Source organism: Onychostoma macrolepis, chromosome 15, assembly GCF_012432095.1.
Source record: "Onychostoma macrolepis isolate SWU-2019 chromosome 15, ASM1243209v1, whole genome shotgun sequence".
Classification (NCBI taxonomy): domain Eukaryota; kingdom Metazoa; phylum Chordata; class Actinopteri; order Cypriniformes; family Cyprinidae; genus Onychostoma; species Onychostoma macrolepis.
The window spans coordinates 6,322,374-6,347,888 of record NC_081169.1 but is presented as its reverse complement, the minus strand read 5'-3'; the positions used below and the strand labels follow the sequence as shown (position 1 = coordinate 6,347,888).

Here is a 25,515-nt window from a genome sequence, read left to right as displayed (position 1 = left end):
CGTGAACAAGCTGCTGCAAATGATACATGCATTTTTGGGTCTGTGACTGAAGAGAAGTGTGAAAGTGTGTGTGAGACAGAAAGGAAAAATCCAGGCAGGTTGTTAATGATCCATCCGTTGGTTTAATGTAGAGAATAATTGGTTTGAAAGTGTTGGGGTGCATTTTGCCACCGGCGCTTCTCTATTTATCTCCATTAACTGCAACTTCGTTATAGCTCACACTCCTTACAAAGCTGTCAATCAAAGCGTCACAAATTCAGAATGTGTGTATGTGAAAGCCAGCTCCTCTTTGTTGCCGTCTTTAGTCTTTAAATAGCTCAGGCTTTAAACATTCAGCAACACACAAGAGAAGGTCATATATCTAATTTATGCCCTGTGCTGGATGCATTATTTCACTACATATACACATGATCCATTGCATGAGTCAAAAATGCATAATTGTTTATTTCTAAATGATGACTTAAGAGTTTTGGATGTTGTTGTGGCTGAAATACAGCCTTAATAGACTGTAGTATTTAAATATTTAAATTTAGACCGAGTGCAAGATGTCTGGATACATAATGGGGCTTGTCATCTTGTTCATCTAGGCTTTTGTTGGCTGTTTATATATGGATTATTCTATATAAACAAGCATTTTTAAGAATGTATTAACAATTATGTGTCTGTGTGATTGTTTATGTGCACCATTACCAATATATACCAAGTGATAAAGAATTCTTCTGTAAGTGTAAAGAATGTTAATTATTACAGTCTCCTGTTTTTGCACTTTCAAATTTAATTGTATGATACATTAATGATGATTCTGTTTAAGGGTGAACTACATGTTGTCTGTTCAAAAAAAAAATATATACTGCCATCAGAAAAAAACTGAATTTAAATGACATAAATAATAAATACCTACCGTTTGCAAAGCAATATTAGAACACGATGATAATCTTTCTTGGTAAAAAAAAAAAAAAAAAAATATATATATATATAAAACATGTACAATACTTCCCCCTAGTGGTCACAATGAACGGCAGCGAATTCATTGTAGGCCTACATAAGTAGACTGGATGACAGGAAGAGGAAATGACTGCATTTAAACCGATTCAAGACAGTCACACAACAGAGAAATTTCATTAGTCCAACAAGATGGACAAAATAAAACAAAATTAATCTTCCAACATTGTCATTCAAATGAAAGTTAATTTATTAAATATAAAGCAATATACTGTATATAGAAAATGTGAAGTGCATGAGTAATTCGCGGTGAAAAAACATATTATTAGAAACTACTTTCAGCAGTTTAAATTCAGTCCATATTCACTCAAAAGGCATTCTCAATTTAATTTAGCATAACCGTGCTACAGTGGTTGCTATAGAGGGGTTGCATACTGGCCCATGTCAAGCAAAGTACAGTATGTATTTGAAAATGATATGATAAAAAAACTATATTTTTAATTTAGATACTTCTGAAGAGAATGTGAGTGCAGCCTGCCAATGCAACAGCCACAACCATGATGTTAGGGTATTGTGGATGATTGCCAGGGTGTTTTTCCCCCACTCATTTTATCATCCAACAAGTGAAAATCAGAAATCTGAAATCTTAAGTTTAAGTTGCATGATTTGAGGTGAAATTTGAGTAACAGGCTTTGCCTTCACCATTTCCTCATTCTTCATTTTAGTTATCTTCTTTCCAGCTTACTCCATCACCTCCCACTTTATCTTCTGTTTTAGAACTGGTGAGGTGCAACGTCTCTGGTGACTGTATTTGTTGTCCCTCCTCTTCTTCCTTTACCGCCTCTAACTCTTCATCCAAACCCTGGAGTGTTTCTTGCACGTTAGAGGAGGCTGGCATGACGTCAGTCAGACTGCTGGACTCTGTGCTCGCATTCAAAGAGTTCTGTTCGTCTGATGTTTTACGGCTTCCATCTGCCAGCCCGTGTCTCCGGATGGTCCTTCGATTTCTGCTGCGGCGTGATTGGTTGCAGTGCAGTGTGCGTCTGCGGTGCCATTGGCTAAGAGACCTGTGTGCTTCTGCGCTAAGTTGCCGCTTCGCTAGACGAGGCCGGAAGCTGCTAATGTAAAAAAGGGCAGCGTAGAGAGACGTAAGGTAGTACCCACCTGAGAGAAAGACCAAAAGTCAGTATGCACATTACACACGCTTGTATGTGAATATTTAAAAAAACTACTAAACTACACCCTTCTGGGGGGAAATTCCATTGACGGTCATTCATTTTAAAATTCGTATGCAACAAATAAATAAAAAGTTATATGTTTGTAAATGTTTTGAAAATTCTTTAAGCATTTAGCCTCATGCTTTTTCAAATCCCTATGACTTTCTTTCTTAAAGGCGCAAATTTAAAAAGTTTTACCCAATAAGATTTTTTTTTATTTTGTAACACAGTCATCTGAATGGTGGATGCTCCAGTCCAAACAGAAAAATAAAAATGAAAAACTAAATTTAAAGTGGCTTTTATGACACACTTTAGGGTAGTTGCAATTAGAGGGCTTGAGACTATGCACAGAGAAGGGGTCCTGCCATTGAGATGAATGGGAATGCATTGGATAGATCTCTACGTGTACTATCTTGGTCTTGATCCAGACAAACTATCATTGAGCCAGAAGCTGACATGACATGTGACTGAGGATTGCATTGAAAGCATCACAGTGTTTGCCTTACCAATGCATTACTTGCAAATGTCACTGCATATAAACTAGTACAGCAAATACTTCATGTTTACAGGTTTGAATGTGTGTGTATCCCCTACCCTCTCCTTGTAGTTGCATGGGGTCTAGCAGCTCCATCATGTAGTCAGTGTCAACCTGAAGCGTAGCTACATCACTACGCAGCAACACCCATGTCAGGCATGGCAGGAAGTCATCTGCCCCAAAGACCGTACCTAACATGAAACATAAATCTACACTTTAATGACAGAGGTTTTTAAATGTTTTAAGTGCTTAAAAATGGCTCCATGGGTATGTTCTGAATTGCTGGTTATTCTGTACAGGACAAATCTCTGCATATACAGTGGTGGCCAAAATTATTAGAACATTTCAAATTATTAGAAAATACAGAAGTATTTTCACCAGCTAAAATGGTTTTAAGTCCGTAATTTCTATCTTTTGCTGTAGTGTGTCGGCAGGAAACAGCCAGTGCTCCACACAGAGATCTGATCTGATCATCATCCAGTCTGTCTGGATTGACATGAAGAAACTGTGACAGACTTAATCCAGAAGAACTGTGGCAACGTCTCCAAGATCCTTCAAGAAACCTACCTGCAAAGCTCCCTGAAAAACTATGCGCAAGTGCACAGAGGGCAAAAGCTGTTATAAAAGCAAAGGATGGTCACATCAAATGTTGATTTAATTTAGTTAATAGAAGTTAATTGATAAAGAAAATCTATTTATGACATTATTTTTGACAGCATCCTCATTTTACAGTATTTTTACGCAAGTCCCTAAAACTTTTAATCGTACTGTAGCTTTGCAGGTAGGTATCTTGAAGCATCTTGGAGACATTGCCAAAACGTTACAAAAGTCTCACTGGATTAATTCCTAGTTCTTTCATGAAACTCTAGATGGGTTGTTAACGTAACTGATGATATATTCATAGAGTTACACGACTTGGCACAAGCTGATTGGTTCACGTAGCGTATGCAGCCAACGAGCTTGCACATTCAAATGGCTGGTAGGATTCACTTGAGCATTTTGCAGCTTGCGTTCAGAGTTTCTCTGAAACCCTCCACCTTCCCCAGCTCCACCTGTATAGATCTGCTGCAGGTTATTTTATATGCTATTTGTGCAGCAGCAGTATGTCTTAAATACTCACAGCACCATATCGCAATATGTACTGGCAGTAGCAAGTTCCTGTATTTGCTTGCAGCAGCAATAATCTACAACTACACCAATAACCAACAGCAGCGTAGCAGATCTATTCCGACAAGACCAAATTAGGGTTGTCAACGTTAACACGTTTGATAAGGTTTGACCCCAACTTCTTGCCGTCATCGCAGCGCGGAAAGTTATCTATCATTGTGTGATGAGGCTACAGCGAACCAGTGTTGCCAGGGCAGCGGCATGAGAGGGCTATTTTGAAAATACAGTCGCAGGAATTATTACAGAGCCGTGGGTTGAGGTTTTTTGGGCTACTTTTATAATGTACCACGGCCGCCCAAGGTGTACGTATATAGACAAATAAAAATTAAAATAGATCCTTTTACTAATGTGTATTATACTTGGAATGTATCCCTGGCAACTTAAGAACGGAGAGGCGGTTGTAACATCACAAACAACGTGAGTTTCAGCAGAGCATACATGGCTTTTACACAGCAGAAATAAACATGACAACAGCCACTATAGATTATACAAGATAATAAACACACGATTACGATAGGATATTTGTATGTGATTTTCTTGAGTGTGAATGTGTACATCTGATATGCTAATTTGTTCAGCGATATAAAAGGCTATAAATAGCATATTTTAACAACAGTAAATGACCAAATTCCACATGTGTTCATAAAAGGAAGTTATTACAAACACTCGATTGTGGTTTGAAGTGAGTTCTGAGTAAAAGTGCACTATTAATCTCATAAATTGTCTTATGTAGCATGATGTTAATATTAGCTCTAATGCACCTGCAGAACAGGTCCAATTCTTCTTCATAATGCATTTTGTGATAATACTTCATGTAAGGTCGCAAGAAAATGTTTTGTTGTATTTATTTAGAAATACTTTTGATAATAGTTGGATACTGGGATTGAAGCGATGTGGCTTCCCTGCAAACAAGCCTGCGCTGGCCCTTTACGGGCCCACTTAACACTGCCAGCACAGGCTCATTGGCAAAACGTTGGCCCCTTAGCACTGGTCCTGCACGGCCAGCCCTCACTTAGCCTCCAGGAAGCCTATGCGCTGTTTTATTGAAAATAATAAAGTTTGAAGTCACCATTATGGAGGTAAGCGATTGCTTTAGTTGGACTCTTGACTTCTCAACTTTAATGTTTCTGAAGCACATTTGTTGCAGTAAAAGTTGTGAGAAAACAAACTGATCAGGTGGTGATGGTTACTTGGTCCTGATTCACTGATCTCATCCAGAGGCTGATGTCTGAGAATATTATTTAGGTTTAATAATTTCACTTTATAGTAGCCCTACAATGCCACTGCATGAAATTTTGTCTTGCTTTAATATTTTGAATGTTTTTAAGTCATTATGCAGAAATTATTTGGATGGGATCATGTAGACTCACACAGATATCAAGATTCAGCGTATGAACCTCAACAATGGTGACAATCAATGAAAAGCTTGTTTTGTGATGTTCAGAGTTGATCTGAATATTTTGTTGATCGTCACCATTGTTGAGGTTCATATGCATGTAAATAATTTCTGCATAACAACTTAATGTTCAAAATATTAAAGCAGAACAAAATTTCATGCAGTTGTATTCTAGGGCTACTATAATGTGAAAAAATTAAATCTAAATAATGTCCTCAGAGATCAAACTCTGGGTGAGATCAGGGAAGCTGGCCACTACGTGACGACTGAATCATCGAATTAGTTTTTCTTTTTGCAACTTTTGCTATAACAAACGTGCTTCAGAAACACACAGTTACAGCAGCCAGAGAAAATCTTAAGTTAAAAAGTCAAGGGTCAGGAACCCAACTAAAGCAAGCGCTTACGTCCATAACGGTGACTTCAAACTTTATTATTTTCAATAAAACAGCGCCTAGGCTTCCTGGAGGCTAAGTGAGGCCTGCACGTGCAGAGCCAGTGCTAAGGGGCCAACGTTTTGCCAATGAGCAAATTCTCAGGGGCCCTGCGCTGGCAGCCCGTAAAGGGCCAGTGCAGGCTTGTTTGCAGGGTTGGTAAACGTTTTATTGCCAGTATAAAGGTTGATAATGGCTGAATAAGAACAAAAGAATAATGATAAAAGAATAATAAGGATTATGTCTCATACCTGGCGGAAGTGTGAAAGGTTCTGTTTCCTTAAACTAGTTTGTCATGCATTTCTTTATTTCAACACATTTACAGGTAAATCCTAGTATTTTAAATTTGTGATTAATCATGATTAATCACAGTCCATGACTGTGATTAACGCAATAAAAAATTTTGATCGATTGACAGCGCTAGACCAAATACATTAACATTGTCATATAGATTACCATGCTAAAATCTTCAGAGAGTTGTCATGACAGAATTGCAATCAATGGCAAAATTAATGTTTGGAAATGTAAACTGATATTATGTCTCTACACAGTACTACTGCACTCACCAGGCTTGGCATTAGCATTCATACTATGGTAGATATTCTTGCAGACTTTGAGCAGGGTGTCAACTTTTTTACTGGGTGAATAGGCCTCATGCATTGTGGTCCAGCGTTGCTGGATCTTTTCCATCATGCTGGAATCAGGTACCCCGGCCCCTGCTGCGCCCTCCAGCTCCTCCAGGCTGCGGTTCTCCAGGGTGCTCTTGTTGGCCTCTAAACGCTGCAGAGTGTCATCATCCCTGCGCGCTGTCTTTAGACATACGTAAAGGTGAGAGTAAACTGGCTTCAGAGCTACTTTATGTAAGGCAAGCTCCAACATAGCATCTAAGGGCAGAGAGAAAAACAGATTTGTGAATAAATTTGGTTTTAGTAGAGGCAAATAAAAGAATTGTTACTGTATGGAATTCTTGCTAGAAAGTTTTGTGCTATGAACTGTATCATCATGACCAAACGTGTTTTCTATTGTTAACCACATAGCATTATAGCTTTAGTTTGTTCTTTAAGGACACATTTTCTTCTCAAGAATTGTTCAGTTTGCAGCTTTTATTTGTTTTTTTGTAATTCCACATATGCAAATATAAAAAAAATCTGACACATTTGTGAAATGTGTAATGCGTTGTGTTCTGATACAGTACATTTTGTAACACAGCAACATGAAACTTGAATAGCTGAATTCAATGTGTTCACTTGTTAATTAAACTGTATGGCTCTATTATTTTCCATTCAATTTCCCTGCACTTTCCTTCAAATAACTAATATACTAGCAAAACTCACACTTTATTTTAAGGTCCAATTCTCATCATTAACAAACAGTTAATAACTTTGACTTTTGCCTCAAACTTCTAATTTGCTGCTTATTAATAGTTAGTAAGCTAGGTGTTATGTTTAGGTATTGGGTAGGATTAGGGATGTAGAATATGGTCATATATGTGCTTTATATGTACTAATAAACAGCCAATATGTTATAAATAGGCATATCAGATAAACTGATAAGCTGTTATTTTATAACGCGCCTATAATGTTATCCCCAACACATCTCCAGGTCATACCCAGCTCAAAATCCGGAGTGTCTCCGATGCTGTCTGTGATGCTTTGGATCTCTGGACAATCAAATAGGGTTTCCCTCAAAGCAGTGAGAGACAAACGCACTTCCTGCAGCATCTCAGTGCAGGTCACTCCAGGACTGACCCTGCTTGCAAGAGTTTGCTCAACAAATCCCCTGACAGCATCTGCAAAAGCCCCACCCCTCCGTTCCGCCATCTCCTGAGCACGTTTACTCAGTCTCCGCTGTGGCGACACAAGTCCACCTAGAGCCTGACCCACGGCAGAGAGGCGGTTCTTCATCTTATCTGCCAGCTGGAAGCGGGGCGAAGGCAGGGATGGGGAGGGGCTTAAAGCTGGTTCAGACTCCTCCTCTATACTGCTGACTGACAGCGAGTCCAGCTCTAAGCCGGGGGGTTGAAGCAGAGAGGAAGGAAGTGACGAGTTCAGCCATATCTTGTCTTCTATCCACGACACACGGTGTGGTGACTGAGGAAGAGGGCTTTGAATGGAGTCAACACTTGCTCTTTTTATGGGATCTTCCTTGCTGGCGCCACTCGCCCTTCGAAGAACAACTCCACCTGCGGTAACTGGAGAATCTGGATTCTTCTCAAATGATCCTTTGACAAGAAACAAAGACATTAACCTACAAAACACTATCTAACTGAGATCTGATGTCCTGATGCAGTACATAAACATTACATGTTGGCTACTTGAAATCAATGTTGTTATTCTTAACTAAAATGATTTAAAATATAAATATTTAATGAAAAACTATATATACAGTATATAATTAAATATGTATTAAATTGCAAAACAATCTGAACATTCGATGAAGCCAGGTTCAAAATTCACTTCCATAATGTACTTAAAGTGCTCTAATGTACTTTTTCGCGCACTAATTATGTACGTAATATACTAAAAATAATTATTTAGTACTTCTTAAGATAAACTTAAGGTCAACTAAGTGTACTCAACTGTACTATTTTGGGACACCATGACTACAAGTGGTAACTAAATACATTTTTTAAAAACAGAGATAGTATGTTAAAAGCACATTTTGAAAAGCATTCATTTTTAGTATACTAAGTACAAAATTAGTGCGCGAAAATAGAGCACTTTAAGTATATTATGGAAGTTTACTTTTTTAACTTGGGATATTAAAGCTTTCTACAAATAGGGGATTTTGCATTTCTTTTTTCTTTCTTTTTTCACTCCATAAATCAGAAAATACTACCAACATGCAAATGCTACTAAAGTGGAGATTTTTGGGTCAGTGCAGGAGAAAAATAGCATTCTGAGAAAACTGGCTTTAAAGATATGCACTGTAATTTAAATCTACAGGCGCAAATAGATAAAGTGCTATAAAAGAAACACTTTAAAGTGTATTTAGGATTTTTTTCCCCCACTAGTCTAAAAAAATACTTCATGAAAAGCCAAAAAGCCATTAATTTCTACAGTGACAGATGCTTGAGATTTTTCAAAAACAGTGTTGTTGTCTGTAGTGTCTCACAATACATTTCAAAAACTTAAATGATAATTAGAAATGTGCCTTGGAAAAAAACTTAAATAAAATAAGTCGAAGCTGAAGTACTAAAATTACCAAAACAAAAATTAAATAAATTAAAGCTAAATAGAAATATTTAAACTAAAAATAAAAACTAACAGAAATTACAAAAGCCACATGAAAAGATTAGAAAAACTGAAAATAAAACTGAAAGTATAGAAGTAAAAGATAGCTGACAGAAATAAAAGACAGCCACTACCTCTGTCACGGTCAAAGCTGCTAGAGTTGTCGTCAGATAGTGTAGATGACCTCTGTTTGAGTCCTCTCCCTGCCCATGCTCTCGTGGTACTTAACCGCTTCTCTCGCCTCAAGTTCATTGGAAGACTTACTGTGCTGGCTGAAGAATGAGTCAGCCAATCATCACCATGTTCTTGAAGGTACAAGGGATTGATGAAGCACATGGCACCACTGGCAGCTGTAACCTACCAACAAGCAGAAAAAAATTCAAGGTCTTGCCTCCCACACATAGAATATAGTCGCAAAGATTAAAAAAATATATAATTTTATGTGCATTTCGGGATATCGCGTAAAAAAACGCTGGATGGAAACGGCAAGATGGGCATAAATTCTAAAAATGTGCATAAAAACTTTAAGTTACACTCAACTAAGTAGGATAAATTTCTTATCCGGTAAGAAAACATGCACATAAACCTCCTTAAAGCGCATCAAAAAAGACATATGACTTTGTGATGAGACAGCATAACTGGACCAACGGACCGATCTCATTGCACAGCATCTGAAATGCTAGTTTTGTCATTCTAAAATGCTTGAGCTAGAATTAACTCCCAGAACTGCTTTCCCAAACAGCAGACTCTGAAAATAAGATAACATGACCGTGTTTCGTTCTGTGTTCTGCGTGCTCTGAAAATCGCAATTTATCGCATACTAGAATTATAATATACAGTGCCTTCTCCTACTGCACTTAATTTCTAGCGATTATCGCCGATTTGATTGCACAGATACTATTTAAACTAAACTGAGCTAGACAATGACATCTCTGAATTCAATAATGAAATGCCTTTCACTGAAAATTGAGTGTTTAATCTTTACATTACTTATACATTACTGACACTCTATCCTCCAATTTGATACTGTTAAGTGCTTTGACACAATCTGTATTGTTAAAAGCGCTATATAAATAAAGGTGACTTGACTTGACTGCAGCAAATACATTTTTCTTTGTGAAATTTAGTGCAAGTTAATCAGGAAGTGACGATTTAGCTCTCTTCAACTCACTGGATGGAAACGGTGCTTTCTTCGCAAATGTTTTATGCAATATTACAATTTTGCGCATAAGTTTAATTTGTAACTTTGGATGGAAACATAGATCTAGACACACATTAAAATTCATGTGAATCAGACAGTCTAAGATATATAAATATTTGGTTAGACTTTATTTTTAGGCATCCTTGTTGCAGTGTAATAACACAAATAAGGACCAAATAATATTAATTGATAACATGTACTTACTTTAAGGTATAGTTTCTACTATAGAAAGTAGATGTAACATGAAACAAGAACACTCTACCAATTATTTTTCTCAAATGATTAGTAAGTTTCTCTAAAACTAGTTCAATACGTAAAACAAAACATGAGCAAGAACAAGTATCTTTATAGGTACAGTAGCTTTATGTCATACCCCAATTAAAAATTCTGAAATCAGAATTAGAATTACTAAGCACAGTTAGTTCTGAATGATGCTGTTACATATACCACTTATTTAATACTGAACAAATATTATAAAACTGAAAACATCAGAGAAGTAAAGTGAAGGTCACTGACTCAGAGGGTCTGTATCACCTGTATAGTGCACATGACTGTTTCTGGCGTTTCTGCTATGTCTTGTGTTTCTGGAGTCATACTGCTAATCAGCGGATCTGAAGAGGGGCACAGCCAGGTCTCTAAAGGTCAAACGCACAAATCACTGGAAATCAGAGAGTCCAATTCGCATAAGAGCAGAATTATAGTGTAGTACAGAGGATAGTAAATGATAGGGCAAGTACTAACTTGGACCAAGCAGAGGAACAAGATGATCTGGTAGACTGTTAAGGGTGTAAACCCATGCGGGAACCAATAAACAGACAGGCAAAACATCCCTGAGAGAAAATCAAGTGTAGCAAATGTCAGATAAAACAACAACACATTATTTATATGATTTAGCATTATTTATATCGTAACTTCAAAAGTAACTATTTTTAATAAAGCAAAAACATAAATATTATTTAACACCACTGATCCAACCTTAATACAACCTTCATACCAACAAACAAACTTTTAATCAGGTTTAATAAGGTTCACATATTTCTTTAATGTAACAATTACAGGCTGCCCCTTAAAAGTTTAATCTTATGCCAAATTACAGTTTTACTGCAATGGAAACAAACAGATTACTGATTATTTGAGACTGTTTCACAGTTTCATGTGAGACTGAGCGTCAAAAATTTCTGGTTTTATTCAAGTCAAAAATACTATTTAACATCACTGAACCAACCTACATGAATTTATACCAACAAAACACATTTTATGGGTGGAATCATTGCAGGTTAGCAGTTTTCACAGTGCATAGACGATTTAATATAATTCACTATCTAAAACAGGGGTACACAGAGTTTCCTGTGATAACATCCTATTACCAAGCAAAACAGACATGCTTCCTTATCAATAGCTGCTAGACAAAAGTAACTCATCCCCACCTGCTCACAGTGTAGAAGTGCAGCAGTTGAAAGAGATCAGGGAAAGCCAGGTGTGATGCCGTCAAGCGAAGAGCTATGAAAGAAAAACAAAAAGACAAGAGAACTAAGTCAAACTAGCACTATGAGTAACAGAGAGAAACTGGACAGACTAGTCATGAACTTCAAAAGTACACAAATGTAATGAGGAAATAGGAAGGCTGTAGGGTTCAGGATGTGAATTTTATCAGCGTGCACAAATAGAGAACAGACTACTGTGCAGAAGGGTTTACTGAACTTTGCACAAACGTCTCACGTAGCCAACATTGCATGGACTATTCCCATACTGTACTTCCTATGTCGGTTTGTAACAGGAAATGTAGAAAATTTGCATACTTTAGAATTGCATTATGACTGACTTTGCCTATGCTCATTCATTTCCTTGAATAAAAGAAAAAAAAATGCTCTGAGGTTGCTCTTTCATATGTCAGGAAACTTACACACGTCTCATAAAAATCTAAATAAATAAACTTAAAAAAGGACAAAAAAACAACAACAACTGGACAGTAATAGTATGCAGCTATAAAATGTGGACAGCATAGCTCAGATAATTTGCTCTTTTAGGAGTTGACAACGTCATGAGAAAATGCTGATCATGACAAATGCTTGAGTTCATGTTAAATTCTGACTTGTGGATTGCAAACTTGGGTATAGCATAGCTGAGCAGCAATCAAGGATGAAAAGGCTTTTTGGTACCTGTTCCAGTGGTTAAGACAGGGAAATCTTTGACTGGCTCCCCTCTGTCCCCCACAGACACGCACAGAAGCTGGTCTTGAGACAAAGAGTCTTGGACCACCAGGAAACTCTGTGTAAAGGAACAGTTATTTAAGTCATTTTGCTGTTATGCGAAGAGCACTGAGGATCAAAATATCATGGAGAATAATGTATCATTGTCATATTTTTATGAACTAATTAGATGAGCACTCATCTGTATAAGCGATACAACAACCACTGAATTCAAGGAAATGCTCACTTTGTGGGTAAGCACTCTCACAAGAGGAAGTCAGTGCACACAAAAGTTAGGTGCCAAAAAAAACAAAAAAACATCTAAATATAGATGACAGCGAAAACTACTTTAGTTATTAGCATTTATTTTGTTTATTAAAACCTATAATGGATATGCTTCTAACATATACAAAGCAGCTACCTTTCATTCAAATTCAAAATATAAAAATAACGTTTCAAGAACTTTGTTTGAGGATTTTGCTCCTTTACAATGACCACAAAGGAAGTGAAAAGACCTCTGATAATTGACATCACTCACTAGTTATATAGAGTGTAAATGTGAAAGCATATTTCATGGTTTTGAAATGCGGAGGAAAAAAAAAAGTTACACACACACATAGACTTTCAACATATGTCAACACTTATGCAAACAATAGATCCTTGGATACTTTATTCAAAATAAAGACAAGATTTTAAAATAATCATCTTTTCTTTATTTATTTTTATATTATGTAATCTTGTATTTTTTCATCATTATTTTTAAAGACACAAATGAGCGTTATACCAGCAAAAACACACACCAAAGTCAAATTCTATAAAGCTAGATAACACCAACATAAATAATCACTTCCACAAACTATGGAGTAGGTCTTTATCTTATCTTACACCACCACTTTGCCTCTCTTTAAGTGCTCTTGCAGTCATCCTTTATGCAAGCTTATCTAACTCTACTTCTGCAAATATCTGCAACATAACCATAGTTTTTATTCTGTAGAAAACACTAGACAAGAACTTCAGTTAATATCACAATAATCCAAGTAATCAACATGACTCCAGTCCATCAATCAAAAAAGCTGCATATTTGTAATAAACAGATCCATCAAGACATTTTTTTAATTCGGACCATTGCTTCCAGTCCTCTATTTGTAATATTTATTTCTACAGTGAAAGTCATCTCGTCTGAATCAAGAGAGAAATATGCACTGATCATGCACCATTTACAAGCAAAAAAACGAATATGTTCGTATAGCGGATTTTAATGTGAGATGGGGATGGACTATAGGAAGCATATTATGGGGTATGGAGTCGTATTTTCGTCAGTAGCAACGGTTTAACATTAAAACGCCTTTAAGGACGATTGGTTTCTTATTAACATGCAGCTTTTTACTTCACAGCATGGTAAGTGATGGACTGCATAACATTAGCATATGTTTTTATCTACATCTTGGATGGCCTGAGTGTTAGTAAATATTCAGAAAATTATTTCAGGTGAACAATTCCTTCAGTAATTTCAATAACATATTAAACATACATAACATATTAATGCAGTTGGCGTAAAGCTAAACCATGTAATCCCTCTAGAGATAAAAAAAAAAAAAAAAGATAAAATTGCATCTTCCAAATGTACATGGCATCGTCTGCACGGAAGAACGTGGTTTGAGGCACCTGTGTACAAATATAGGACCTCTTATATGCTAAAGTAAGCTATTTTCTGTGATGTAATGAGCAAGACTTCTGACTCATTAGCAGCTGTAATTAACTAGAAGAAAGTGCAGTAAATGGTAAAACTATCTGCGCTACAGACCACCGTGTTTATGAAAACTATAATAAATTAAAACAATATGATAAGAAACACCAGTTTTTATTATTATATGCAGCATAAGGTGTTTTTTTTTTTTAAAGAAAGAAGAAAGCAGCTAAAAGAAGTAGAAGCGGATGGCACTAAAGCCTTCACATTAAAAAAGTACAAATGGCTCTAATATGTTAATGGACAATGAACATTGATGAACAAATGGCATAAATAACAAAAGAAAGGAAAAGATGGATATCTGAAGATGTCATCCGAGCAGGTAAGTGATATTTCTGTTTGCTCACAACCTTTCAGCTTTCAGACCACTCCACAGTGTTATTTCCTGTGTACACAACTACACACGAGGGTGAATTACATACAATGCATTCAGAAAGTATTCAGACCCCCTTCACTTTTATTATGTTGCAGCCTGATACTACAACAGCTTAAATTCTTTTTTTTTTTCTTATTAATCTACACGCCGTACTTCATAATGACAAGGTGAACAATTTTAGAAATGTCTGTAACTTTATTGAAAAGAAAAAAAACTGAAATTATCAAATTTAAATAAGTATTCAGACCCTTTACTCAGTACTTGGTTGAAGCACCTTTGGCAGCAATTACAGTCTCGAGTCTTTTTGGGTATGATGCAACAAGCTTTGCACACCTGGATTGGGGGATTTTCTGCCATTCTTCCTTGCAAATCCTCTCAAGCTCGGTCAGGTTGGATGGGGACCGTCGGTGGACAGCCATTTTCAGATCTCTCCAGAGATGTTCGATAGGGTTCAAGCCAGGCCTCTCTAGGACATTCACGGAGTTGTCCCCAAGTGTGTTGCCTTGGCTGTGTGCTTAGGGTCATTGTCATGTTGGAAGGTGAACCTTTGGCCCTGTCTGAAGTCCTGAGCACTGTGGAACAGGTTTTCATTGAGGATATCTCTGTATTTTGCTCTATTCAGCTTCCCCTCAACCCTGACCAGTCTCTGCTACTGAAAAACACCCCAACAGCATGAGGCTGCTACCAGCACACTTTACTTTTGGGATGGTACTCTGCAGGTGATGAGCAGAGCTGTTTTCAAACATGAGATGCTTAGAATTGAGGTTCATCAGACCAGATAATCGTGGTTCTCAGAGTTTGAGGGTCCTTTAGATGCCATCTTGCAAATTCCAAGTGAGTTTCCGTAGGTCTTCACTGAGGAGAGGATTGAGTTTGGCCACACAGCCACAAAGCACAGATTGGTGGAGTGTTGCAGTGATGTTTGTCCTTTTGTAGGTTTCGCCTATCTGCATATATGATCATGGAGGTCAACTAGAGTGACCATCAGGTTCTTGGTCACCAGTCTAGACAAGGCCTTTCTCCATCAATTGCTCAGTTTGGCTGGGCGACCAACTCTTGGAAGAGTCCTGGTTGTGCCAAACTTCTTCAATTTGAGAATTATGAAAGTCACTGTGCTCCTGAGAAACTTCAGTGCAGCAGAAATTTTTCTGTAGCCTTCCCCAGATATGTGCCTCAATACAATCCTGTATCTGAGATCTGCAGGCAGTTTCTTTGACCCCATGGCTTGGTTTTCGCTCTGATATGCACTGTCAACTGTGAGGCCTTTTATAGTGTGTGCCTTTCCAAATCATGTCCAATCAATTTAATTTACCACAGGTGGAGTCCAATCAAGGTGTAGAAACATCTCCGCAATGATCAAGAGAAATGGGAGGCACCTGAGCTAAATTTCAAGTGTGATATTTCAGTTTTTTCTTTTTAATAAATTTACAGACATTTCTAAAATTCAGTTTTAACTTTGTCATTATGAGGTACGGAGTGTAGATTAATGAGAACAGAAATGAATTTAAACAATTCTAGTACCAGGCTGCAATACTTTCTGAATGCACTGTATGTGTCCAGTTTCCCTCAAAGTCCACCCCAAAAGCTCTAAAATAGGCATTATTACAGGTTTATCAAAATGTTAACTTTATATACAAGTTAGCTTTAAAATGAAAAGATAATTGTTTTACAGCACAGGTATAAACAGGAAATTATGACATCCTCTACCGTAAATCAATCACTGAATAAACCTCCCTAATAGGGCACTAAAACTATGCTTCCACTATGCACTTAGACAAAGAAATGGCTTATATTAAACAGGGAAACGCCAAAGGGAACAGTGACTTCCCACAATATAGTTTTATAAAATAGTATCAGTTAAAATGTAATAATTCTTAGGGTCCTATTTTTGTATCCACAGTAGGCATGGGTTATGCGCTATAACTACCTATGTCTATCCCCCAGCCTCAGTAAGACTAGATTTGATGGAATTTGAAAACAAAAAAATTTAATTATTGAATTATGAGTTATATTTCAAGTCATATTGAACTAAAACTAATTATTTTTTTTACTACTGACAACATCAGGGTTTACTGGAATACTGCTGAAACAGTTGAATGAATTAATTAGTAAGCACTGATAAAAAGGAAGGCACCCACCCCAGCAGGTCTGCCCCACAGAGCGGCGTGAGCTCCATGACTGTCCCAGGGGCTTTTGGGAGCCCACGCATCCTGACACATCCGTAAACCTTTCAGCAGACTCAGGAGTTTTGACTCATCTTTGAAGACCCCATTGGGTACCGTGCTAGCATTATTTTCTCTATTGATAAAAAAGTGTTTAATCGTGTCATTGAAGAAAATAATTATAAAAATGCACATGGAATAAAATGGTGATTAAATTTACTGAAGATTGTATCCTTGTTTTCTCTCACCTGTTCTCACTGGTTGTGAATTCATCTTTTGATTCTTTCATCATCATTGGTCCAACAGAATAGTGATGGACCTGTTCAGGAAATCTGTTCTATTACAAGCTCCTCCATTTTAGCTATGTTTCTGTAACCCTGCTGAAATTTAGAAATAGAAAAACAAAGGAAATGAAGAAATACGGTTTCTCTCCAACCCCACATCCTTTCATTTGTTTTTCACGTTCACTCTTTCTTTGTCATAGTTCTTTGTTAACAGCTAAAGTGTTTTATCAGTGGTGAAATCTAAAGTCCAGTTTTTTTGTTTTAATATGAGGGAGGAGTTTCATTTGTGATGAGCAGCTTTAAAAGTAGACGGCCAGCATGCTGTGACCAAAAAACAAAAAAAATCCTTTCCAACTTGTTGAACATTAAACAAATTATCAAACATTTATTGCTATTTATCACTTTAGAATAATAATACTGTGGATGGATCATGTATGAATGGTTAAATTAGCATGCAGTATGAACTCAAGCTTCATAACACATAAATAGTACCAGTAAAAAGTTCTCCGATTCTTTAATAATTTGTCTCAGAATTTTACTTTCTGTTGGTATTAAAATGGCAACATCTCCACTTTAAAATTTAGAAAAGCTAATTTGATTTTCAGAATTCTGACAATTATTACATTAATGTCAAAGTACTAAAATTACCCATCGTTACAACACAACTTAATACTTAAAGTCAATTAAAATACGTATTAATCTAAGTTCAACATAGCCACAATTATGTCATAACTGTGATATAAACAGTAAGTTGTCTGAATTTAAATGACATTTTCTGGGACAAAACATCAAATGAACATGAAACACGTCAAGATTTTTTTTCTCTCTCACAGGTAGGCCTTTATCTGTTATCTCTGGTCAAGGGTTTCTGTATCGGAGTGTCGTATGCAAAATATAATTTTGTCATCACCTTGAACTGTCAGTTCAGTTGTCATGAATAGGAACTGACCGTTTGAGAGAGCCCACCTTCTCAGTTTATTATACTCCATGTTTAATGTAAATATTTATAATATTTTTATTCATTTAATATTTAATTTTTTTCTACCTCTAACAGTTCTGACATTTCTGTAGAAAATGGAAGCAGCATGTGAAACCTACAGTAAATACCTCTGAACATCATAATGCCTTGATAGGCTATGGCTACATACAGTAAATGTGACCCATGTCTCAAGTACAAGTAACTCAGTTGTAATGATGCAAACAGAAGTCAGTGCTGAACTCACATGTGGTGTCTTCAAAATGTCCTCCTACATGAAGAAAAGACTGAGCATCTCTGAAAGCTGCTCCAAACACCTCCACACACTGCAGGTTCACGTGTGGGGTAATTGACACTCCTCATTACGAATCTGTCCTGTACTTCACGTCGCCAACAGTGAGATTCACCTTTGCTCCTGTGATGTATGAAATGTTCAAGGCACCAATTTCAGTCACATTAAAGTTCAATTTGAGCTTAAAAGTGACGGTACTCTTGATGATGCTTTGTGTGTGTCTCACACCATAAGCTCCACCCATGTTCATGGTTGTGGTAAACCTCACAGTGAAAACTTGACACAGTGATAGAAGTAGGATGTCACATACATCAGAAAGATTACAGCTAAAAGAGTGTTACTTTCATATGTAACAGTATCACGCAGCTCAGTTCAGATCGGTTCCATTTTAGTCAAGCCAGCAGTTACAAAATAACCCCCCTTTTCTTTTTATGAGAACATAAGTTCTGCTAATAATTGAGCTCAAGGGAATAGTTACCCGTTGTTCCTCATTGAATTTCCTCTTACAATAAAATCCATACAGACTAATTAAGGTCAAACCCATATCCATCTCTAAAGGTTTGAGAACTGTAACATTTCAATGCTGTCTATAATCTGGTACTAATGATCACAAAGGTTGTCTTAACCAGATAGTTTCATCACACTGTAAATACAGCAGGCTAACAAGAAATTTGAGTTAGAAAAGCTAATAAGAAAGTGTTACTAAAAATAAAGTAATAAAAATGAATATACAAACTATACAAAGATATTAAGGACACATTTCTTGTTTTTTTTTTTCAAAGCATCAGGTAAGCAAATTAATATAGTGTCATACTTCAAACTAAAAAGTTAAGGACCTGACATATGAACAGTCATATATACACAGCCACTAGGGGAACAGATGTTTTATGTCATATCTGTTATTTACTATATACAGATATATTTTAGCATGGCTGGAATGCTATATTGACTAATCAGCATCCAGGACCAAACTATCCCTTTTTTTGTTTTGTTTTAAATGACTATTTTAATGCCTTTTGACAAAATCACACCACATGCACACACAGTACAAAACCTCTTGAAAGTTTCATCTTTCATTCTGGTTTCTTCACACAAGGTTGCATTGGGCTCAATCAGATATTATATTTTGTAATGTTGCAAAACACTGTTAGGCCAACTTCCTCTTACACAACTGAGCCATAGGTGTAGATATCGTTCCAAACCAAAAATAAGCAACGGAGAATGAATAAACATCAAAAATGTATTATAATAGTTAGTATAAAGCAGAGATCATTAATAATTCATTAAAATAAACTTTCATTAACACTTTTAAAAATGTAACATTATACTAAAATCTACAAATGATTGCACAAAGAAAAAAATATTATTGACAAGGTCAGACAAAAGATCGTAAACCATCATTAGTATTATGGTTAAGAATTTTCTTGTAAATTCTCTTTATCGTAATGCACAAAATGCAACTCTCATTACTGTAGTGCAAGAATAAAGTATTTATACAGCATGATAGCATTTGTTGTACATCCTTTTGTACATTTCTGTAATTTAATTTAACTTAAATGTATTTAACTTAATTTAAAAGAAAATCACAATTATGAGAATTACAAAAAAACTCAAAAGAAAAACTTGCAGGTGCATTACAGTAATGAGAATCTGGGTTTCAGACACTTTTGTTTTATGCAGGATAAAATGAGACCCATATGATAAAGCATAAAGTGTAAGTGTAATAAGTTATCAACTTTAAGATATTACATTTAAAGCATTGTTATTCATAGTTGTGTTTCACAAACTTTTTTTAATGAAGGCCCAAGCATAACACCATGTTCCTGCGAGAGTGTCTGCTGTCTGTCTGTCTCGCTGTTCCTGTCTGAGCACTGTGAGGTTTCTGTACTATTTCTTTACTTATCTATATTGCTATTACAGGCAGATGAGAGACACAGTAGCTCAGAGAAACAGAAAGATGTGATCGACAGTAGACTCGAGAAGGCCAGACTTGGCTTCGAGACGTGGAGAGAATTACATAGACAGCCTCTTCATGCTGTGATTGGTTATTCTGTCTTGTCACTCTTTCCAGCCTCTGCCCCAGTGCTTCTGGAGCTCTGATTGGCTTCCTTATCTTTCTTTTTGGCATCTTTGCTGTCAATTAAAGCATGTTCACGCTTCACCATCTCGTCCAGCTCTGCCTGAAACAAGAGTGGTAACATCTCATGCAACAAACACAGTTCAAGAAAGGAAAAAATATATATATTACTGATTTAAATAAAAGATTACACTTTATTTGAAGGTGTCCTTGTTACAGTGAAATTATATATTTAAATACTGAGTAATATTAATTAACTACATGTACTTACTATATGGTTAGGATTAGGTTTTGGCCTAGGGTTACTTGCATGCAATTATGCATAATTAATTGTTATTATAATAGGAAGTACATGTACCGTGTAACAAGGACACCTTAAAATAAAGTGTTACCAAATAAAATGCCTGAAATGATCTGTGTGTGAATATGCCTGTATTTACTTTCCAGCCCAGCAGTTCGGCGAGAGCCATGCAGCCATCATCACAGGTGCTCAGGTGAGCCACATCTCTGTGAACAATTAATAAAAATCAATACAATCTTCTCAAACCCCACTAACACCCGTACGCATATTCACACCATTTTTAAAGTTTGGAAAACATTATTATGTTTTTTGAACATTCTATTCACTTACGATGCATTAAATAGTTTGAAAATGATTTTAATGATATGTGTTTTCACACTTGAGGGCCTTTCACACAATATTTTATATATTTCAGATCAAATAAATCATAAATTATTGAATAATTTATTCTGTGTTAACTGTTAACAGAGCTACATTCATAACAATGTAACTAAGTTCAGCATCCTGTTATATACAGTAAACAGTAAGTCATGGGGACACAAATAAATGGCACAATGCGAGAATGACCCATACACTATACCTACGTAAAATCAGTATTATGTCAGGATGGGTTTGAATAGTTTTGGTGTTCTTTTTTGGTCAGTAATTCATAATGTCAGTGAATAGGCCTAAAGAAACCAACCTGTTTAACAATACACTACTTGGAGGCCTCACCTGTAGGCTTTGTCTGAGTCAAAATCCATTCCTCCTCCAAAACCAAATAACCCCATGCCAAATTCTGACTGTTTGGGAAAGAAACTTAATTAAAATTAATTTGTTTTATTAAAATATTTATAGTAATTATACATTTATTCATCTACAGACCTGTCCGGTTTTCTCCATATTGATGAGCAGCCTAGGACAGCTGTTTGACACTCTGCAGATGAGACAATGAGTCAAGAGATATAAAAAAAACAACAACTTCATAATCACAGGCCTACATATTTTGTGCAAAGTTATCGCAATATATGTTAAATATAATTTAAATAGTTAACCTTTCACCTTATCTACATCAATTCCACAGCATTTCCTCCAGAATCAGCACGAAATCTTAAGATTTTGTTAAAAAATCTTACCTATTGACAAGTGATGCAAATGGTTGAACCTGCAGGGATGTGCCCATTATGATGAGAAGGTCACATCGAGGAAAGTCCTGCGGTAGAATGATAGTACCAGTGAGAACGTGGACCGACTGAAAAGGAAGTTTGACCTTAACAGATGAGCTGAATCCTCACCATTTTCATGGTAGCGAAGAATCGGGCTGGTAGATTCTCCCCAAAAAACACAATATCTAAAAAAGAGAAGAAGAAATACATCCACAAAAAGGCTAAAATCATCATAATAGAAGTACAGGCTAGTCACCAATGAAATCAATTTAATGATGGAATGAATTTTGGACTGATTGTCAGCATATATGGTTTCAGAAGACTATGAATGATCTCATATAGCCGGTATGGACTTCCATTATTGTATATTTTATATTTATGCTAAAGAGCAACTCTTGAGATTCTGCAATACATCTTTTGTGTTTCAAGGAAGAAAGAAAATCATAGTTTTGAAATGACATCATTTTTGGGTGAACTAGACCTTGAAGCCAAAAATTATTCAAATTACTAATTCAAATAATATATTATTCTTATTCTTAGAAATACTTTCTCTTACCAGGTTTTACCAGGCTCCCACAGGAATCACACTTAGGAATATCTTCAGAGAAAATTTTATCTGTGAGTCAAAAACACGAAATGTGAATAGTTAACTATATTCCCACATCTCATTTAAAACAGAAAGCACAGAGAAATGTCAGCGTTCAATACTGTACTTTTCATCCAGTCCATGGAGTACTCCTTACGACACAGGAAGCTCACACAGTGAGAGGTATGAAATGTACCATGAGCTTCAATCAGGTCCTCTCCTTCCAGACCTGCAACTCTCTCTAAAGTATCGATATTCTTAAAAAAATAACAATAATAATTGTATTATATGAATTAATTATATATCATAAAATACATATACAATAATTATTATTTTTCAACAATAGCATAACAATTACACATAAAAATGCTCTCTTACCTGAGAGTAGCATCGAGTCAGTAGACCTTTGTCCTTCAGCATCTTCATGAAATAGTGACAGACTGTGGGCTGCAGAAACCAAAGAGCATGTAACAGACAAGCATTATTTGTATTATCAAACTCATGACAAGACAAAGAAGAGCATGTCATATGTGTGAAATTAATAATAATGGAATGTGGCATAACACAGTGGAGGGTTTGCCAGCATTTCTGTAAACATGCATTTTATGTAACTCTTTTGTTAGAAGAGATGATGGCAACACCTCAGAGGACCACGGAGGATGCCAACCCTCAGACAACACATAATTACCAAGTTAAGTCTGTCATAACTTAAATATATTGGGTTTCTTCTGTGCATATGTGTATATGTATGTATATATATGTGCATGTGTGCGTATGTGTATGCATATATATATATATAGTAGAAACTTAATTTCCTGTAAAGCTGCTTTGCAACGATTGTATCGTAAAAAGCGCTATACAAATAAACTTGAATTGAATTGAATTGAATTAGTTACGTATATTCTACGGTGGCAAATAAAATATGCATTAGCTGCTGATTTCTGCTGATTTTTGGTTTGATTTTGTTCCTAACAGAATTTCATTGGTGACCCATGTATGTCAGAAAAGATTCATAAATTACCTTAAACTGTCCTGGGTAGAGTTCTCGGGCTAGAGCAAAAAAGGGCTCTGGATGTTTCTGGAAAAAGAGAATGACTAATTTGGCTGTTGTCTTCTTAGATGACAAATAATGAGATTGTAGCTTTTCTTCAGAATGACAATCAGACCTTGAAATAGTCGATCTGAAAGATGGCCTCTGGGTAAGGCAGACTGTACTTCTGCAAATTGGCATATAAACCAGTGCCAGGAGAGCGGAAATCTGGGATTCCAGCAGCTAAATGAGGAAGATACTACAGGTTAATTAATAGTTTAACATTTGAAACAATAATTACACATTAAAGCCATAATAACATTTACAGTTATTCATTTGGCAGATGCTTTTATCCAAAGTGACTTACAGTTGAGGAAAACGGCGATTTATCATAAGATGGCAACAAACACGAGAAGTGCTATATAATAATAATAACAGACCATATAATAGCATAAGAGGTCTTTAAATATAAATATTTGTAATCTATTTAAAAAGCAATGTGCTCAGTTTAATAAAATTGCATTTTATGGTAAGTGATTTACTTACATGTAGATATTCCAGCTCCAACCATACAGATAATGTTCTTGCCTGTTGAGACAGTCAGACAGATCTAACTTACTGAAAGGCATCTCACTAAGTTGACTCAAAAATAACTGCATAAACAAAGGTGCAATATGTTACCAGCATCACAGTGTTTGCACCTATAAATGGCTTTTTATGCAGCCGACTGTTATAAAGTATTTGAACACTGAACACACTTCACTTTTAAAGACTGGACTCATCTGAGAAGTTAACTCACATTTGCCACTCAGGATATAGCGGGCGACCGCATCCAGGGTCAGCTCATCCAAGACTTTCTCTCCAGGACTCAGGCCAAGAGTTCGTGAGAAGAGACTGCGCAGGAAATCCACTGAAAAAGAGCATATCTAACTTCAGCTTAGATCACGATTTCTTTAAATGTACTTTAAGACTGACTGTTTGACACATACTCTCAGTGTCTCCTGAAGCGTCGCCCTCGTCGCTGCTGTCGTCAGACTGACCCTGCAGAAAAGTGTAACAAAATAATACTTTTCGTTTTGGCATATACGTATAAAGTGGTGGCTTAACAGCTGTGTGTTGAACATGGTGGATGTTCACTACATTTACATATGTTGCGTTTATATCTCATGTAACATATTCATTTCTTATGCATACATCACCAGAACAAGCTAATATATCATCTAAAATTTGGCCTTTTTTAAATTATTGGCACAGGCTGGAGTATTTTTATTAAATAATTTTATTAATATGCAATTTTATTATTCTATTGTTATTTCAGATTTTAAATAATAATAATAATAATGTACTCTTACTGTAAAGTCAAATGGTTAAGGCATGGTATTTTGATAAATACATAGAATTCAATGTCACTTCCATGGTCCAAGTGCAAAAAATCAAAACAAAGCATGGTACTATGGTACATGTCCATGCTAAGTCTAATGGACGTGTTGTGTGATGTGTCTGATGTTATGCATATATCTTAAGTGTAATGTTTACATCTATAGACGTCTGTGCATCTGTTATAAAAATTAACTCACAATTGTATTTTTATTTACCTCGAGATCTGGTGTGTCAGCCTCCTCTTCTGCCCTTTTAGAAACCTCTACAGGACAAAATAACACACATCACACTGATGTGAATGTCATAATAGCTAATATCAGTCACATAAACAGTGGAAAAACTTCCAATACACAATTAGCTTTCTCTTTTGCTAAAGGCTAATATGTCTGATAATAACACCCACATAAACAAATGCGCAAGCATAATACTACCTTCAGACATCTATCCGCTTTCAAACAGTACTAAAAATCCCAAAACACAAAGTTAAGAGATGACAACAACAGTGTTTTATTAAAGGGACAATTGCTTGTGTGCGTCGCTAATATTTCATTGGGTGGCTAATGTTTTCGTTCCTGTGGAACATACGGTCCGTTCCTCGAGGGGCGCAATAGAGGCTCAGAGCCCAGTTCTCCGTTGAGTCGCGTTCAAATCAAAGGACGATTTTTATTTTACAGAAGAAACTTATAGGCTTAATCGTATGTTCATTTAAATGTATCAATGCAAACGACTGGTCCCTGGTATGCTAATAAAAACCCGCTGTTGCAATGTGTATAAAATTGTTTAAAAACAAACATGTTTCCCAGCGATTACAAACGACTGTGATTGGTCCTTGCTGACAGCGATGAGAA

At 36.2% G+C, this 25,515-nt stretch overlaps 2 protein-coding genes across 3 annotated transcripts; both read right to left on the bottom strand.

The window, feature by feature from the left end:
• Positions 1-1,168: 1,168 nt before the first annotated feature.
• Positions 1,169-19,221, bottom strand: rinl (Ras and Rab interactor-like). Of its 2 annotated transcripts, none has more exons than XM_058744875.1 (12): positions 18,104-19,221; positions 16,845-16,976; positions 16,573-16,732; positions 12,282-12,390; positions 11,550-11,622; positions 10,864-10,952; positions 10,657-10,757; positions 9,056-9,278; positions 7,298-7,909; positions 6,255-6,572; positions 2,754-2,885; positions 1,169-2,106 (listed from the first exon to the last, which is right to left on the bottom strand). In XM_058744875.1, exons 2-12 carry the CDS (start codon positions 16,889-16,891, stop codon positions 1,664-1,666), a joined length of 2,307 nt encoding a protein of 768 aa, XP_058600858.1. In that variant the 5' UTR covers positions 16,892-16,976; positions 18,104-19,221; the 3' UTR covers positions 1,169-1,663. The 2 variants fall into 2 exon arrangements, with proteins under 2 accessions (XP_058600858.1, XP_058600859.1); XM_058744876.1 differs by having other exon boundaries at positions 16,845-16,973.
• A 153-nt stretch (positions 19,222-19,374) lies between these two features.
• sirt2 (sirtuin 2 (silent mating type information regulation 2, homolog) 2 (S. cerevisiae)) lies at positions 19,375-25,409 on the bottom strand. The gene is made up of 16 exons (XM_058744877.1): positions 25,099-25,409; positions 24,883-24,929; positions 24,277-24,328; positions 24,087-24,197; positions 23,834-23,875; positions 23,424-23,530; positions 23,279-23,335; positions 22,636-22,704; positions 22,385-22,514; positions 22,228-22,287; positions 21,801-21,856; positions 21,642-21,718; positions 21,391-21,442; positions 21,241-21,308; positions 20,666-20,732; positions 19,375-20,328 (listed from the first exon to the last, which is right to left on the bottom strand). Exons 1-16 carry the CDS (start codon positions 25,106-25,108, stop codon positions 20,194-20,196), a joined length of 1,140 nt encoding a protein of 379 aa, XP_058600860.1. The 5' UTR covers positions 25,109-25,409; the 3' UTR covers positions 19,375-20,193.
• Positions 25,410-25,515: the final 106 nt, after the last annotated feature.